Consider the following 17,951-nt stretch of genomic DNA (forward strand, 5'->3'; position numbering starts at 1 on the left):
GAAGCACAAGAGAAACAGGTTGAATGCACAAATTTGTTTGAAGCTCCTGAACAAGACGAGGAGATCCGAACTGTACTGACAAAAGGAGTCGCTGGCATCGGGAAATCAGTCTCTGTGCAAAAGTTTGTTCTGGACTGGGCTGAAGGAAAAGAAAATAAAGATATCCGCTTCATATTTCCTTTTCCATTTAGAGAGATGAACTTAATGGAGAAAGAAAAACTGAGTTTGATGGACCTTATAACTCAATTTTTCCCAGAAACAAAAGGACTGAACCTTACAAGAAGGAATCAGTTCAAAGTGCTGTTCATCCTTGATGGACTGGACGAATGTCGCCTTCCTCTGAAGTTTGACTGTAATGAGACGTGGCGTGATGTATCGTCACCAGCCTCTCTGGATGTTCTCCTAACGAACCTCATGAAGGGAAATCTGCTTCCTTCTGCTCTCATCTGGATCACCACCAGACCAGCAGCTGCCAGTAAGATTCCTCCTGACTGCATCGACCGGCTGACAGAGATACGAGGATTCAGTGACGCACAGAAGCAAGAGTACTTCAAAAAAAGATTCACTGATCAGAATCAGGCCAACACAATCATAGATCACATTAAACAATCAAAGAGTCTCTTTATCATGTGCCACATCCCAGTCTTCTGCTGGATATCAGCCACGGTTCTCCAGAACATTCTGGAGGAGAAAAGAAATAATGATGTGAAAAACACTCAGGCTGATGCGATCTCTAAAACACAGCAGGAATCACACACTGAAGACACTCCCAAGACTCTGACACAAATGTACACACACTTTCTCCGCTTTCAGATCCAGCAGAGCCGCCGAAAGTATGATGGAGAATATACACCAGATGTTTCCTGGGATAAAGACGCCATCCTTTCACTGGGGAAACTGGCATTTCATCAGCTGGAAAGAAACAACCTGATCTTCTATGACACAGACCTGGAAGCCTGTGGTATTGACGTCTATAAGGCATCAGTGTACTCAGGCATGTGTACCCAGATCTTTATGGAGGAAACAGGGATCGTTCTTGGTACCATGTACTGCTTTGTTCACTTGAGCATTCAAGAGTTTATTGCAGCCCTTTATGCACATCTGTTTCTAGACATCAACAAGACAAGTGTGTTTCTTCATGAGTCTACAGAACAGGAAAACAGAAATGAAACCATGATTGATTTTCTCAAGACTGCAGTGGACAAGGCACTCGAGAGTAACAATGGACACCTGGACCTTTTCCTTCGCTTCCTCCTCGGTCTGTCACTCCAGTCCAATCGAGGACTCTTACGAGGTCTGTTGACACAGCAAGACGGCAGTGACCAGAGCAACAAGGAAATAGTTCAGTACATCAAGCAGAAATTAGAAGATAATCTTCCTGCAGAGAGATCCATCAATCTGTTCTACTGTCTGAATGAACTGAACGACCAAACTCTGGTGAAAGAGATTCAGACCCACCTTAGCAAAGGAAGTCTCTCATCTGGTGACCTTTCACCTGCCCAGTGGTCTGCTTTAGCCTTTGTGTTGTTGACATCAGAGGAGGAGCTGGAGGAGTTTGAGCTTCAGAAATTCAAGAAATCAGACGAGTGTCTCATCAGATTATCGGCAGTCATCAAAACCTCCAGAAGAGCTCTGTAAGTATTTTAATATATTTTGTCATGTTTTGCTCTCATCTGAAAAATGTCTTATCTACATTACTCTATAGTGATTCCTCATCATGAACATGAACTTATCCCTGTAAAGCCTGACATATGAAATAATAGTCTGAATTTTTTTTTGTGTGTGGAGACAGTTTATCAAACCTTTAGAAAAAATATAAAAGACCATGTAAAAATGTTTGCATGTTTGTCTTGTATCATATGATACACCAGACTTTAATGACTTGTATAGAATTATATATTAGCTCATACTCATACTTGTGGAAAAATAATTGGGGAAATAATGTGGGGGAAATAATGTAATTTGGTACAGATGGTATTTATATTGCCAACAAGTAAGATGAAATTCTGAAAGGTTATAATATAAACATTGAGATTTTTATAAAACAGGCTTAAATAAAGTACATATATATTACCACATCATATATTAGTTGTCCCTGTCACGTGTCAGCGTTTGTTTGGACTATCAGTTCGAGTTTTGCTTGGTTCCTATTTGCCTTTCTATGGTTACGTCATTATCAGTTCAGTTGTGTCACCTGTTTAGTCATCATCGTCATTAGTGGTCGACCAATATATCGCCAAGGCCGATATATAGGCCGATATTTGGCACTTTTAAAATATCGGCATCGGCCGATACGTTTTTCTGATTGGCCGATGTGTTGGAAGCGGGACTTTTATTTTGACGGCGCTCCAGACTTTTATTTTGACGGGCGGTGCTGAGAACACCAGCGCCTGATCACACAGCGCTCACTCACATTCTCCGTCTTCATTAGTTTACAATCTCTGTCAATCATATCTAATACTTTGTTAGACAGAACTGGTAAACAAAGAAAGTAAATGGTATGCGAAAAAGTAAAGTGTTGCTTTTATATTATTTGTAACAGAAAAGGCAAACAATCAGGCTAAAATACTTTCTCATTTACTCGTCAACATTCAGCAAATGCGCATCTACATCATTTAAACAAATCTCTGAATATCTAATAAACATTTAATATCACAAACCTTGCAGATTTAATGGAATCCAGCTGTGATATCTTGTAAGGTGTGCATTTGTAGCCTGATAAACGTGTGACTGCGAGTGACGGTCGAGTGAAGTGAGTGAATGCGAAGAGAAGATCAGCTTCACAGTAGACGCGGTCGAAAAACTTTAAATCCTTCATATTAAAATATGCTGTGCTATATCCAGTTGGCCACTGTCATATTCATATAGTTTTCACTGTGTGCTGTATGTAATATTAGCGTTACCTTGTCTTTATTTGCAAAAATATGATTACCAGTGCGCACGATATTACCAGATTACTGAATGCCCTGTTACAGTGTTTGCTTCCTTTTTATTAACATATTCATATATTTTTAAACAATTACTTTATTTGTGAAAAATACTGTAATAGGATTGCAGATTCAAGAAGTTGCCATCTAAGCATGTTTATTTTAAAGATTTGTTTTCTAATTTATTTAAAATTTATAAAATATTGATTAAAATAAATATAAAGTATATAATAATAATATCGGCTTTACATCGGCTATCGGCCATCCTGCTCTCTAAGATATCAGCATCGGCATCGGCCATCAAAAAAACAATGTCGTTCGACCACTAATCGTCATCTATCTCACCTGTGTTCTGTTAATCAGTGTAATGTGTGTTTGTATTTAAGTTCCATTCTGTTCAGTCAGTCCTTGTCCGATCTCCGTCGTATTTAGTGTGTGTGAACCTTCTGCCCGTCTTCTATGTACCTGTATTATTTATATTGTGAGTAAATGTTTGCATTGGAACTTTAGATTCTCCTTCGTCTTCTTCTGCCTGCACCACACCGTGACAGTCCCTCTGTATCTCCTAGTAATTAGACATTTTAAATGCTTATTTTTATCAGTAATTCTGTAGTTTAATGTAATAATAATGTAATGTAATATGTAGATTGAGAGATTTACAAATAAACATTTATCAAAAGCCTGTTGTATAATATGTGATGTACACATTTAAAGTTGTTTTTTCTACAAAAAAAGTTCAAAATGTTTTTTTTTTTCAATGTTTTTTTTAAATTTATTTAGTAAATATTAAGTAAAATAAACTATAAATGTAATTTCAGTAATTGTTATGGATGCTTTTTTACTATCTTTAAATTAATGATATATCACCCATTGATCACCCTGCTCTCTAAGATATCGGCATCAGTCATTGGTTAAACTTAATCTTGAAATAATACAAATACAATTTCTTAGGTTCTTAGGTTAGGGGTGGGCGATATGGCAAAAATATCATATCACAATTTTTTTCAGGAAAATCACGATTCACGATTTTATCATGATTCTTTTTATGTTGGTTTTACTATTTTGTGACTTAGCATTATAGCCAATCTAATGTCACTATTTTAAAAACAAAGCCTTAGGTAACAAAATATATAAAAAAAAAAATGGCAGACAGGGGAGAAGATAAAAATATTTGTCATTATTTTTTTTGTTATTAAATATTAAGATCAAAGATACACATTACACATACACAACTTAATATACAAATTAAATAGGCTAAACAGTGCTTTATATTTTCAGCTACAGTAGGTGTATTTAACAGTAGCATTGAAGAAAGTAATTAAATGAACAAATATGAAAATAAAACAAAACAGACTTCACTGTATAAATTATACATTGATACTTATTAAATCTACTATTAAAGTTATCAGTCAAGGGCAGTGAGTGATTTTCTCTTTGCATTGTGTTGTTTTATTAACATTAAAGGGATAGTTCTCCTAAAAATTCAATATCATAATTTACTCTCTCAAGTTGTTTTAAACTCGAATATCTTTCTTGCTTCTGTTGAAAATAAAAGTTATTTGGAAGAATGTGGGTAACCAGTTGATGTACCCCAGTGACTTCCATAGTATATTTTTCTCCTATGGAAGTCAAAGTCAAAATATTAATATTAGAAAAATATTAGAAAATATTAGAAGGAAATTAATACAGGTTTGGAAAAACATTAGAGTGCGTAAATGATGAGATCATTTTTATTTTTGGGTGAACTATCCCTTTAAGGACAAGCGGCAGCGTGTTTACTATTACTACTGTCTCTTTAAGAGTTGCGCGCGACACGTCTAATATACACGCATTTGACAAGCAGATTTTCTCTCAATTTTCTCAAGTTTGCTTTCACTTTAGACATAACCGACTTTGTTTATGTAAACCTTGTGTGTAAGCACAATAAGACTCGAAAGATAACTTAGTCCAGTATCCAGGCGCTGGTAGACAGGCTTTTAGTGCATATGAGCTTCACATGTACGCGCTGAGAAACGCACATGTTAGAACAGCGCATCAGCATGCGAATTAAATGTTTAACCGACAAGGCATTAAAACACATGCAAATTGTGAACTTTTGTGAACTGCAGTGTCCCGTTCCGCTGCTTTAACATTTTATGTGAATATACGTCGCGTTGTTCAGTATGTTGGGACAGAGGCGCCAGAACAGATATAATGCACGATTCTACGATATTTCTTCAAAAGCAGATCGTGGAGACATTTTAATCGTCCACGATCAAAAATTGTCATATCGCACACCCCTATCTTAGGTTTAAGTAATCTTAGCTTTACTTAAATCATTAAAGATTTTATAACAAAAAGACATGTACATGTGAATGAAGGCATTTTTAGAATTATAGTGAAAGGCCTTTAACTTGCCATAAAACTGTGAACTGTCTCATTTAATAGTGTCAGTGCAATCAAGTCAAGTCAATAATATTGTTGAATTTTAAGTGTCCCCAACTAAGCAAGCCAGAGGCAACAATGGCAAGAACCCAAACTCCATCAGGTGACAGAAATAGAGAAGAAATCCTATAGCTATAAATCTTAACGCAAATATTTTTTTCAAACATGCTTAATTTTATCTAGGAAATTTGTCACTGAATAAAAAATGCTAATGTACTGGAAATAGTATTTTTTGTAGATGAATGCTGTTTGAATGCATTGTATGCTGTTTATGTAAAAAAAAAAAAAAATGGAAAATGTATTTAATATTTGTTTATAGAAAATGTATTGTATGTGTGCCATCTAATTCTGTGTTGTGATTTATTGTAGGTTAAATGATTGTAACTTAACAGAAAAAAGCTGTTCAGCTCTGGCTGCAGTTCTTGGATCAGATACCAATCTGAAAGAGCTGAACATGAACAATAATAATCTGCAGGATTCAGGAGTGAAGCTGCTCTGCACTGGACTGAAGAATATAAAGTGTAAATTGGAGATACTGAGGTAAGTTGAGCCACAGGAGTCACATGACTAAAGTAAGGTGCAATGACTGACAGGACGATGCCAGAGTTTAAAAGTTATAAATAAAAGTTGCATTTCTTTGTTTAATATAAGTAAGTTTGTCTTTGTTCTATTGTAGTTGTGTTTTTCATTCAAAATAATAATGAGCCACAAACTAAGCAGTCCAAAGATCTTTTATTTATTTGTTAGAACGTGGGTATAGCATATCATCCTTCTTATCAATTTTGTTAATAAAAGTCCAATGTTTAATATAAGTAAATTTATCATTGTACTATTTTATTATTGATGTATTTTCATTAATACTAATGAACCACAAACTAAGCATTTGTTTTAAATTTAGGGGAAAACACTAAGACCTTCATTTATCAGTGTTACAATGGGGGTATACTATGCCATCTGTCCTATTTGTTTTGTTGATAAAAGTTTGATGTTCAATATAAGCGAGGTTGTCATTGTGCCATTTTACTGTTGTTGTGTTTTTTTCAGTGAGTAATACTGAAGTGACATTAATCGTTCATTTTGTGCTGCATTCATTTGGTGCTGCACTGTAATGCAAATAATTGCAGGGAATTATAATATTTAATGGATAATGTATTTTCCATATATGTATATTCTACTTCTTATAAGTTAAGACTTAAATTGTGCTGTTTTTGTTTATAGTAATTTATAATTTAGTGATTTAATCGTTGTTTGCATACCTAGTGTTGAGTCAGAATTCAGATGATTCTGTTAGAGCTGGTAAATCTGCCACAGAAAGGAGGGTGAGATCTAGTAGAAATCACTTATCTTAAGATTGGATATAACAGGATTAATGTATTTTAGTGCTTTTGAGGAAGCTGTGTATCTTTGATTCTGCTTTCAGCTTTGCAGCTAGTCTTGACCAAACACTTCCTGTAGTTTATGAGTGTTTTACACCACTATTAAGGTATTTTGGTCCGTTTGTCTCACTCAGTGGCTTAAAAAGTGGGTATGCTCTATATGCGGCGCATAGGGGCGCAGCACCATGCGATGGTAAAATAAATAAATAATTACAATTCTTTTTTTGGTATTTTCTATATGTAGCTGCTGTTGTGCATTTCTAAATCATTTCTGCATTTCCTCAATGTTATATAACATTTTAGAGGACTAACAGGTTAGAGTAGGCGCCCTCATAAGATTCCATCATAGAATTTTGACATTGAAGATATCGCGAGCCTAATATTGCGAGGGGCGCCGTGAGCACTGAGCGAGCAGGTACGAGTAGTGAATTGTCGTTGAAAAAGATGGATAAAGCAAAAAAACTGTCGGGGCTAAAGATAGAAAAAGAAAGAGGGAAACCGAGATGGCATGTCAAGGGATACCAAAAGCAGCTAAATAAGTGGATGGTGAAAGGCAACAGGTAGGATTTAAAGTAGGGCTGAACGATATTCTGTTTTAACATCAACATTGCGATGTGCGCATGAGCGATAGTCACATCGCCGGAACATGCGATGTGAAGGGTAGTAGCACCCATGGTGTATTAAGAGAACGGTAGCACCAGGGTAGCACACAGTAAACACGAGTTTGTTGTATGTCTTGTTGCTGGGGTGACATGCACGTTCCGCATGCCTGCACAGTGATTGATTCGCTGTGCCGCTGCTCACCGCTCACAGCCACCATTCACATCTTAACAGATGTTTGTTTGTTCATTAGGCTATAATTCCTCAAAATAAGTAAAAAAAAAAATCTTATTCTCTCTCTCTCTCTCTCTCTCTCTCTCCCTCTCTCTCTCTTTCTATGTTTTCGGTGCTGATGCAATGATGCGTTCATGTAAACGGCACCTAAAAGCTGTCACAAAGAACCAGCAAAAGTAATTATTATGAGTATGTAAAATATTGCAATGAGACATTTTAATTGTCTATTAATAAACAAGTGTTTTCTGTGTCGGCTGCAAAGATGAAGTTGACGAAGTTGACGATATTGACTCGCGATCTTCGCAGTAGTGAACGCCCCGGAGAGAAATGCACATTTCATATGGATTACATAGTTTTATGTTGTTTTGAATGGTTCTGTTTGAAAGTAGAGATTTCTGTGACAGATGTTTTTCTATTTTTTTTTTTTAAGGTGTGTGAGGCGAGTAGGCTACCTTATACGCTGAGTTTCGGTTCATGGATGATAGCTTAAGCTCCAGTTCAGGCGCTGGCGCCTCCGTGTCGTGATTATCTATTGTCTGCTTTATTTACTTTTTATTTATTAAATCTAGGAAATTGGATAATGAAACACTGATTAAAATTAAGATACAATTAATACAAAACGAAATTTGCTTTAAATAAAGGCTTTGTGCTTTCTGTTTGAGGTCTCTGTGAAAGTTTTAAAGCAGTCTTATAGCCTGGATTGATGGCTCGCAATATATATATCGTTGTATCGATATATATCAATATATATAATTTTTTCCCAATATCGTGCAGCCCTAATTTAAAGTGTGATGTCTGTGCTTGGAGGCTTTCAAATGTTCATGTTAACAGACATTAGCGCTCTAAAGTTCTCTGAAGTGTGGCTGAAAAAGCCAAGTAAAACTTTAAATAACCATTGAATCAAATTAACATTTTATTCTTATCTGTGAAATAAGCATGTAACCCGTTTCAACTCCACCACTCAAAGAATTGTTAAATTGTTCGCCAAATTTGTTGCTTCATACCCCTCTGACACTGGGTAGTTGCGCCCCTGGTTTCACTCATCCTTGCAAAGCTGCTTCAGCTCAGTGACATTTGTAGGCTTTCCAACATGAGCTGTGTTTCAAGTCCCTCCACAGCATTTTAATGGAATTGAAGTCAGGACTTTATTGGGCCATTCCCAAACTTTAATTTTCTAATTTTCTGACCATTTTCAGATCATAGACTTTCAGAGTTGTACAGTTTTAGTTAATTGCAATCTTGAAAGGGATGTTGATGTCTAACATATTAAAGTTCACTGAGCCTTTTGTTCGCCTCCATATTCAATTGTCAGTTTTTGCAACTGACTTTCAATACATTTGTATAAAGAATAAAATTAAATTCAGTTTAAGGATTTATATTGTTCAGGTTTAACTGATTAATCAGCTGAATGTTTTCCTCTCTGTTCTAGACTCTCTAACTGCAGTGTGACAGAAGAAGGTTATAAAGCTCTGGCTTCAGCTCTGAGATCAAACCCTTCACACCTGATAGAGCTGGATCTCACAGGAAATGATCCTGGACAATCAGGAGTGAAGGAGCTCAGTGATTTACTACAGGATCCAGACTGTCAACTGAAGACACTGAGGTGAGACGGGATCAAATAATTAACTAAATTAGCTATATGCAGGCTAAATATTCATAACTAATATATTATTTTAGTTATATAATAAGCTGTACAATTTGTTGCATCAAAATGATCAAGATCAGATCAGATGCTGCAGGTTCTGTCATGATGATGATAACCGTCAACACAGTTTAGTTGTGATACGAGCTACAGGTCAAATAGACATTATGGGTCAGTATATGTGTGCTGACATTCAGGAGTATACCTTGATAATTAACAATAATAGTTTTCCATCAAGCCCAGATTCACTGCATCTCTCTACACCAGGTCTATGAGTCTCCAGATGTTCACAAACATGCAGTTTCACAAGCCAGTTTTCTCTGTGCTGACGTTTCTCACTCCTCCTGCTTCACAGAAAGATCTTAATTTCACACTTTGTATTCATACTGAAAATCATGATCTAGTGAGCTTTTGCCCTTCTGCTCTGTGAGACCTTTCTGTTCTTATGAGTTTGCTTTAGGACTGAGTGTTGCTCTAGTTTCTTTTAAATATATATTTATTTGTGTATTTAAATGTTTAAAGGAAAATTTCTTATCTAAATGACTAACTTAAGCTTGTCTTTAAAACAATAATTACGTTTTTAATCGTATCAATCATTTTTTGTAATGCAGTGGACATTTAGTTGATACCTGAATTGCCTCTTCTGCAGGTTTGTGAGTCCTGCTGCTGAGGAAGCCTGTCAGTATGTGAATAGAGTTGTGGGTATAAACCCGTTACTCCAGAGAAAGCTGAATCTGAGTGGACATGAACTAGGAGACACACGAGTGAATCAGATCGCTGCTCTACTGCAGGATAAACACTGTCAACTCAACACACTGACGTGAGTATTGCTCATTTATTTATTATATTACTTTTAAGCAGTTTTTCCCTCAGTCACACAGAGCCAGAACAATTTAAAGTAATACAATTAAACAGTCAATTAAACTATTAAGCTGCAACCCCACTTTTGAAAAATCCCCAGAATGTCACATGATTATGGGACTTTTTCATGTGTTCCATATATGGACTAAAGCTGCGTCCGAAATCACGTACTATGGGAGTAGGTACTAGCCTGGCAAGCCAGACCTACATCAAGATGTTAGGTCTGGCAACTCACCATAGACGCGGCTCAGTCCGAGGGCGGGATAAACGGCTGTCTTTCAAATTCCCTCTGCACGCAATAGGACAGCGCTTCAACCAACCTGAGCGTTTTCCCAACAGCGGAGCTAGTTGATAGATTCAACTTTTGCCATATCTGGCCGGCAAAACTACGAACACATCTTCCTTTTTTTAAGAATGACTTAAGTGCCGTTCTTTGCTCTTTTCTCAAAGAAAAACTTAACTCCAAGTCCTCCAGAGTCGCGGCCAAAGCCGATTTGCCGACTACATTTAAATTAGAACGTACTTCGCGACCGTTAAAAAAGTACGCTCTATATAGTATGAATACGGGTAGTATGAATGGAGTCCGGACGTACTGGTATTACGGTTGGTATTGTCACGTAACATGCGCGGTCACATCAGCGCGAAAATTTAAAGAGCCCATTCCACTGACTGCACTTAGAGCAATGTTTTTAGTTCTTTCCGCTTTCGTCTGCGTTTTTACGTCGTTCGTGCTCACAATTCAGAGTCGTCGTCGGTCAGCTGCTCGCAGATCACGCCTTTGTCGAGAGCTTTTGTGTAATTTCTCAAATAATTTAAATATAATTTAGCCAATACATTTTGCCTAAAAAAAACACACAAAAAAAAACACACACACATAAACCTGTGAACAATGACAGATGTTGATTTTTGGTAAGGAAAAAGTAATGTATTTGCTTGTGATATTACCATCAATGAATAAACATGAATGAATCAATAGTATGCGTGTGTGTATCTCTGTTGATTCATTCATGGATGGCAATATCACAAGCAGTGTGTGTGTGTATATATATATATATATATATATATATATATATATATACATGTAGGGTAACACTCTGAGGTCAGATACAATACACACATATACACACACACATTCATATACATGTGTATACATGAAGACTTCAGATGTAAAAGAAAAAAAATTATTCTAAAATGAGCATTTTTATCAAGCTTGTATATTTAGGTTCAGTAATTTCACTTTAATGACAATTAATAGGTCATTTTCATTGCCATTAAAGTGAAATAACTGAACATAAACATACAAGCTTGATAAAAATGATCAAACTAGAAGAAAATTTCAGATGGCACTTAGAGGCTTTTACATTTTAAGTATTCATATGTGTGTGTGTGTGTGTGTGTGTGTGTATGTATATATATATATATATATATATATATATAATATATATACACACACACACACACACACACACACACACATAAGAAATGGATCATACATACATCATACATACATATGTATGGATCATACATATAATACATACATACATATTATATTTATAAATAAGCCAACACAGAAAACAAAAAAACTATAAACACGTTTACAGATTGTGAGCCCTACAACCTACTGCGCCAATTCTTCATCTATATTTTAAAGATGGAGCTGACCTCCGCCCGACCTCCGACTTTCACGGTAGTCCATCCAGTCACTGATTGCGACCATGGGTGGAAAAAAAGCACATCGAGGTGCTGGTGTTCTAGCTACATATCACATATTTGAGCCTAATTTGTTACAAATTATTTACTTTAAATTTGGGTAGGAAAAATTCAAGTGGAAATCCAAAAATTACTATCTTGTACACATGCTTTTTAAAGAAACAGATTTTGAATTAATTGTTAGTAAGAAAGTCCCTTTAGATCTTTTAGAAACCTGTGAAGGTTCCCTTACTGAAGCTGCTGACGTTCATTTTCTTCCCTCAAGACGACGTTTTAAAACTTTTGCTTTTGGTGGTGCTTTAAGCTCTATTATACTACTTTGTGCCAAAGTTTTGTGATTTTGTTTTAAGCTTTGTATTCTGTATCCATTTAAAAGTTAAATAATATACGAAAATAAAGCAAATACATTTTAAAGGTGTCTGGAGTGTGTGGGTATTTCTCTATAGTGCGGCACTCATATTTTTCAGATATACCTGCAATTTGCTAGTTTCAAAAACCATCTGGAATCTGCCACAAAATAAGTGCACACACAACACACTTTAAAAATATTAATTACTCAATTCCACATATTAAACACTTTACAACTGACAATCTAACTACTGTAAATCCCTGGGAATTAAGTGTTTTGTAATAAAACTTGCTAAAACAGCATGACAAAATGAACTTACTAACAAATAAATGGAAAGAGAGTGTGTAACATTTGTTTTCTTTATTATTATTTTTTTTTTTAGCAATTATTTCTAAAAGCTGAAGGAATCTTTCCTCTCTCTCTCCTGTTCTCGTCTCTCCTCATGCTCTCGTCGCTCTTTCTTTTCTTTCCTCTCTTTCATTAGCCACTCTCCACTCTACAAGAACACAGGTGTGTTCATCAGCCCCTGCAAAATCAGCACAGAATTTAACATTAGTGATGAACCATAGTCAATCTATATTATTATATTAATATTAATGTTACATGGACAAGTTGAGGTGCACTTGATAACAGTAGTTTGCTACGTAGCCAACACATATTACATATCAACACTGGTAAAGGAGAAATAAAATCGCTGTAAAATAAAAAATAAAAGTTTTGTAACTATCATTTAACTGAGAAACAACTTCGTTGTTTAAATAAAACAGTGTTAACTAGCTGACAGGCATTAGCTCGTTCTGTTCGGTAATAATAATGATAAAATTGTCAATTTTGCAGCCAATTCAGAAAATTGTACCCTCGATTTACATTATTTAAACTTTTAACAAGTCAATCGTTTACTTATATGATGTTAAACAAATACAATTTAACCACAAAGAAACAATAAGTGTTTTGTAAAGTATTTACACTTGAAAACAGCCGCGTCTCCATTTTCTGCCATTTTCGAATATAACGATGACAACTCCTCTCCCGTGGCATCATGGGCAGGGCCTGAAATTAACACCCGACCACACGCCAAATGCGGGTGAATTCTGCAATTGGCGGGTAACACTGTCAATCTACCTGCCACATTGGCAGGCAGCCAATGAGAATCGACCCTTCGCGGGGAGTTTGATTGACAGGCGATCTGGCCAATCATAATCCACCGAATCCGCCTTTTTTTGTCCGACAAAGCAGTCAGGAGAGTTCAACGTTGGAGGATTTGAACTTGAAAAAACAGAGTGTACTGAGTAAGCCTACTGACATCTTTCCGCAGTTAAAACTACATTACTTCTTATGTTCATTCATGTTTATTTGATGCTATAAATTAACTAGAAGGAAGAGATGATCGGTTCACGAGCAGCTTTAACTGAGGCACCACAGCGATCTGTCAAGACACATTACAGAGCCACAAAACGGTATTGTCTAAATTTCTTTAAAAATGACCAAATTTTAACGTTGAGACTTTGTTTAATATCAAAAGTAACCTGGACTGTCTTGTCTGTCAGAGTGTTGTCAGTGTCTCTGCTGCGCGATGTTTTTCATTGCGTGAGATCATGGTTTGGCGTGAGCGCGGTGTAGCTTGTCGGACATAGCAACAGTAACTAAAGGGGCCGGGTCTTTGCGTTTTTTTTTTTTTTTTTTGCAACTGTTGTTCTTTGACATTTAAACCCAGGCTGCCATTTCGTTGGATTTTAGCTAAAAAATGTGGCGGCACATTACTGGAGTAGTAAAGAAAGCATCTGTGAAAGCAGCGCAGTTTGAGTGTTTCGGAACGTATATGTGGTCGGAGAGAAAGATGAGACTACCCTTCTCTGACTACGTTTGAATGTGTGAGTTTAAGTACAAGCGGCAACATTCTAATCTGAAAAATGAAGCCTACCCGGAAGTGCGAAAAACTGCAATACATCGAAAATCCGCTAGAGGGAGGTCCCAAAAGGGAGCAAATGTCCATAGCCCCCATGTTAAAATGTCCGTTTTCACAGCATAAATTCATGTTTTTACAGGTTGGTCCCATGGACTTTTATTGTATTTTTCGATAGGTTCTGAGTGCCTGACAACCATGAGGGCTGTGAATTTTTTTCTAACTCGTTAGTTCAGATCGTATTTAGATATAAAATGTATGACAAATAAGGGCGTGGTTAACTTTGATTGACAGCTTGATTGACAGCTTAGGCTGCGCCACGGAGAATGACAACATAAGAAGCGCCATTTTTTAATACAGTTGACATATATACTACTGTTGTTTCTGTATCATGAAATGTAGTTTTAAGAGTTTTTCAGGTGAGAATGTAGTTGTTTAAAGCTCAAATCTGTGGTTTATTTATAAAGATTTATGAAAATTGTATCCAGTTGTGAGATGCAGGTGATCACCGGGCGCTCGGCGCTCATGTACCCCGCCTGGAGCAGCCTTTCCTCGGCTAGTCGTTCTGGCGTTTGCCGTGGACTCTGGCGTCTCTGTAGTGGTTAAACATGAGATATAATTCGTCTTGTGTGTATCTAACGGGCGATTTTTGGTCTCGTGAATCTATAATTTGTTCCCTGGCCAATCGTTTTGGCTGAGGGGAAGTTTCATTTCAACTTTATAAGCTATTTAACTTTACCGTTGTATGGTTAGACTAGAGCGCTGACTTTGTATATGTTTGACTGAATTGTTTGCTTTATTTGTATAGCTTCTTGTAACTTTACCTTTTACTTGTACTTTTATAATAGCTAATATTGATAAAACTGAAATTTAACAAAAAGAGACTGGGTTGAGTTTTGTCATTTTAAATTTTAATACAACGAAGATGATCTGTAATGTTGTTTACTGCAAAATCTGTTGTTTAGTACAAATGCACATATTGCCTGGACCATATTAAAATGTTTAATATTTTTATATTATTTAAAACGAAAAGAGGCAGGTTTGTGTTTTATATTTAGTTTTTTTATAAATAGGCAAACGTTATGTGCAGTGAATATAATCAATACGCGTTGCCTGAACCACATTTGTGTGGCTATAATGTTTAAGATTTCTTTAAATGAAAACGAAAAGAGTTAGTATGGTGTTTTATAACATATTTCGTTGCCTAAAATATATACAGAGATAACCGGAGTAGCAGAGCGAGCTGAGTGACGCGCGCTGCGTCAGAAGGTGGGCGGGGTTAGGATTTCCCAAGATTTTCCAAGATGGCGCCGCCCATACCCCCCATAAACGGCTTCAAAACCGTTCTTCAGAAAGTCTATGGGTGACGTCACAGACGCTTTGTCCATATTTTTTATAGTCTATGGTTAAGTATTAAACTGTTGGTGAGATGAGATGAGATAATGCAATGCTGACATAGGCTACAGTACAATGACAGTTGCACAGATGTTGGGAGTTGGGAACCGGTGAGAAAATGTCCGGTAGCCTACCCGGTAACTTTACCAGTAATAACCATAGATATCATATAAAGGCTAGATGTCTTGTGCGCGCTGCTGGCCAATGGAGGTCGACGTCCGCACACGGCGGCCATCTTACCACAGTGTGCTCGCTCACTCGTAACATGGTGCATGTACTTTTAAATAACCATAACTTGCTCAGAGATGTAGCTATGACACTGCATACATATGAATAATTATAACATAAATGTTCAAGCATTCGGAATTATAGCCACGTTAATAGCGTTAGTAAGAAACCAAACCGTTTGTAAATCCGTCAAGATTTCAGCGAGATAAGAGGATTTGTGTGCGTGCTGATCACTCACCTTAATTCACTGCTCCACTGTGGTTAGATGGCCGCCGGTGATGCCGGAAGTGACTCCGCCTTAAGACATCTAGCCTTTATATGATATATATGGTCAGTGGTTAAATTGGCTTTTGTAGGGAGGGGGAGCCCTTATTTACGGTGGTCATCATTAAAAATCGCGCCATAAAATGACTTAATGTGTTTTACACCAAAGGGGCTATTTTTCCAGTATTAATGTGTAAGGTTGAGTAGTTATTCAAACAAAGATAAATACTTTACAGTTTTTTATTATTTTTTACCTTTAATGTTAACAAGCAGGCAACGGATTTCACCCTCGGAAAACGTATGAAAGTGAACATGTTTGAAAATATTGGTTGGCAAATACACTGTTAACCCTTGCTGTAAAATAAGGCCAAATTCTGACAATATCATACCATTTTCCATTAAAACAGTAATATACCGTAGAAAACAAAAATAGCCTACAGGAATATACTGTGAATTAACAGTGCTCAAAATCGACACTCAGAGGCTGTTTTCCCAATCACACCCTATACCCTCATTCACTGTTCCCTACATTAGTTCACTAATATAGTCCCCTTGACAGTGAATGAAAAGAAGTGAGTGAATTGAGACACTGATGAACACCTGATAAGCAGAATCACTGAAGGACAGAGAAACAAGAACAGACAAAAGAGAAACACAAGAACTGCAACTGACTTCCAGCCACCGAGTGTGAAACCAGTTTACAAACCAGTTTAACATGATTTCTTTCATACAAAAGTTATTGTTGAGAATTAACAGATATTTAGTTGTTGATGTTTTATTGAAAATAATAAAGTTATTATCACCATGATGGAGATCAGTATTTGTTTTAGTTGGGCTCTTGAACCATTGACTTTATTATATCAATTTTTCTCTGAGTGCTTTAACTATGAGTTTATAAAACACATTTGTTATGCCAAGAAATAATCAAGAGAAAGATGATCAGGTGTTTATGACTGTTGTGTTGATTACATAATCATCCTGGACATGTCTGATTCACTGATCTTAACCAGTGTAAAAGCTGTGGACTTATTTCTATTTCATATTAATCATATTTGTTAATCTATAACGTAAAATACAATGTTTCTGTAATTAGTTATTCTGAAGTATATTGAAATAATATTTTAATAGTGCTTTAAAATATCTCCTGCTTGTCTTAGACACAAACAGACATCAACAATCAGCATATGAATCTCAACAATGGTGACAGTAAAAACTTTCATGTCGCAATGCATGCTGGGTTCCAGGATAGTATAAAACTCCCAGCATGCACTCCTGCATGAATGAATAAATAAAAATAAATTATTGCCACCACTGATGAGAGACATATGCAGATTTTTGATATATCTGTGTTTCTACAAGACATTGTAGCTCTGTTTCTTTTTTAGGCTGTGCATTATATGTGTTCAAAAATCATCATCGTAACTTCTTACTGTAGTTTCACAGTGGTGGTAATATAACACTTAAGATAGAGGATTAAAAACTGAGACATTTAGTGAATGAACAGGCTATATGATGATTTTTTTTTTTTTTTCATCATAATCAATATAACCGCAATCATTCACAAACCGTGTGTGTGCACAAATGTGACTTACAAAAACACAGTTCAGTCAGCCAGTGAAAAACTAATGTTAAAAAGTCAAGGGTCAGCATCCCAACTAAAGCAAACACTGATCTCCATCATTTTCAATTAAACATAGCAATAACAATTTCTGTAGATGTATGACAGAAATAAAGTCATACTGTTAATAATAAGTGTAATAATGTGTAATGGCTGGAAGTCAGTTGTAGTTCTTCTGTTTCTCTATTTTCTGTTTGTGTGATCCTCTTTCCTTCAGTGATCCTGCTTGTTAACAGCAGGTGTTCATCACTAATGCTCAACAATCACTTATTTCACTTATTCACTTATTATTCAACATATTCACTTAATTATCTCACTGCAACACTGCGTAAATGTTACTTTTTACTCTTTGTAGTGTGGATTTTCCTGTGGGGTTGAAAGGGTTAACATTGTAAGATAAAAAGTCACACCCATGAAATG

General features: G+C 36.2%; 1 protein-coding gene across 18 annotated transcripts in view; it reads left to right on the top strand.

Annotated features, from left to right (window-relative positions):
- The window catches only part of LOC311090947 (uncharacterized protein), a 228,180-nt gene that overhangs the window by 160,011 nt on the left and 50,218 nt on the right, over window positions 1-17,951 (top strand). For 17 of the 18 annotated variants that reach the window (XM_084126594.1, XM_084126605.1, XM_084126600.1 and 14 more), the window contains 2 exons: window positions 8,991-9,164; window positions 9,853-10,023. The exons of the other annotated variant lie outside the window; for it this stretch is intronic. In XM_084126594.1, coding sequence (XP_083982720.1) covers window positions 8,991-9,164; window positions 9,853-10,023 — 345 coding nt within the window. The remainder of the gene's footprint in view (window positions 1-8,990; window positions 9,165-9,852; window positions 10,024-17,951) is intronic. 18 annotated transcript variants of the gene reach the window in all.

The sequence above is a fragment of the Abramis brama genome (assembly GCF_963993115.1).
Source record: "Abramis brama genome assembly, chromosome: 1".
In the NCBI taxonomy this organism is placed as follows: Eukaryota; Metazoa; Chordata; class Actinopteri; order Cypriniformes; family Leuciscidae; genus Abramis; species Abramis brama.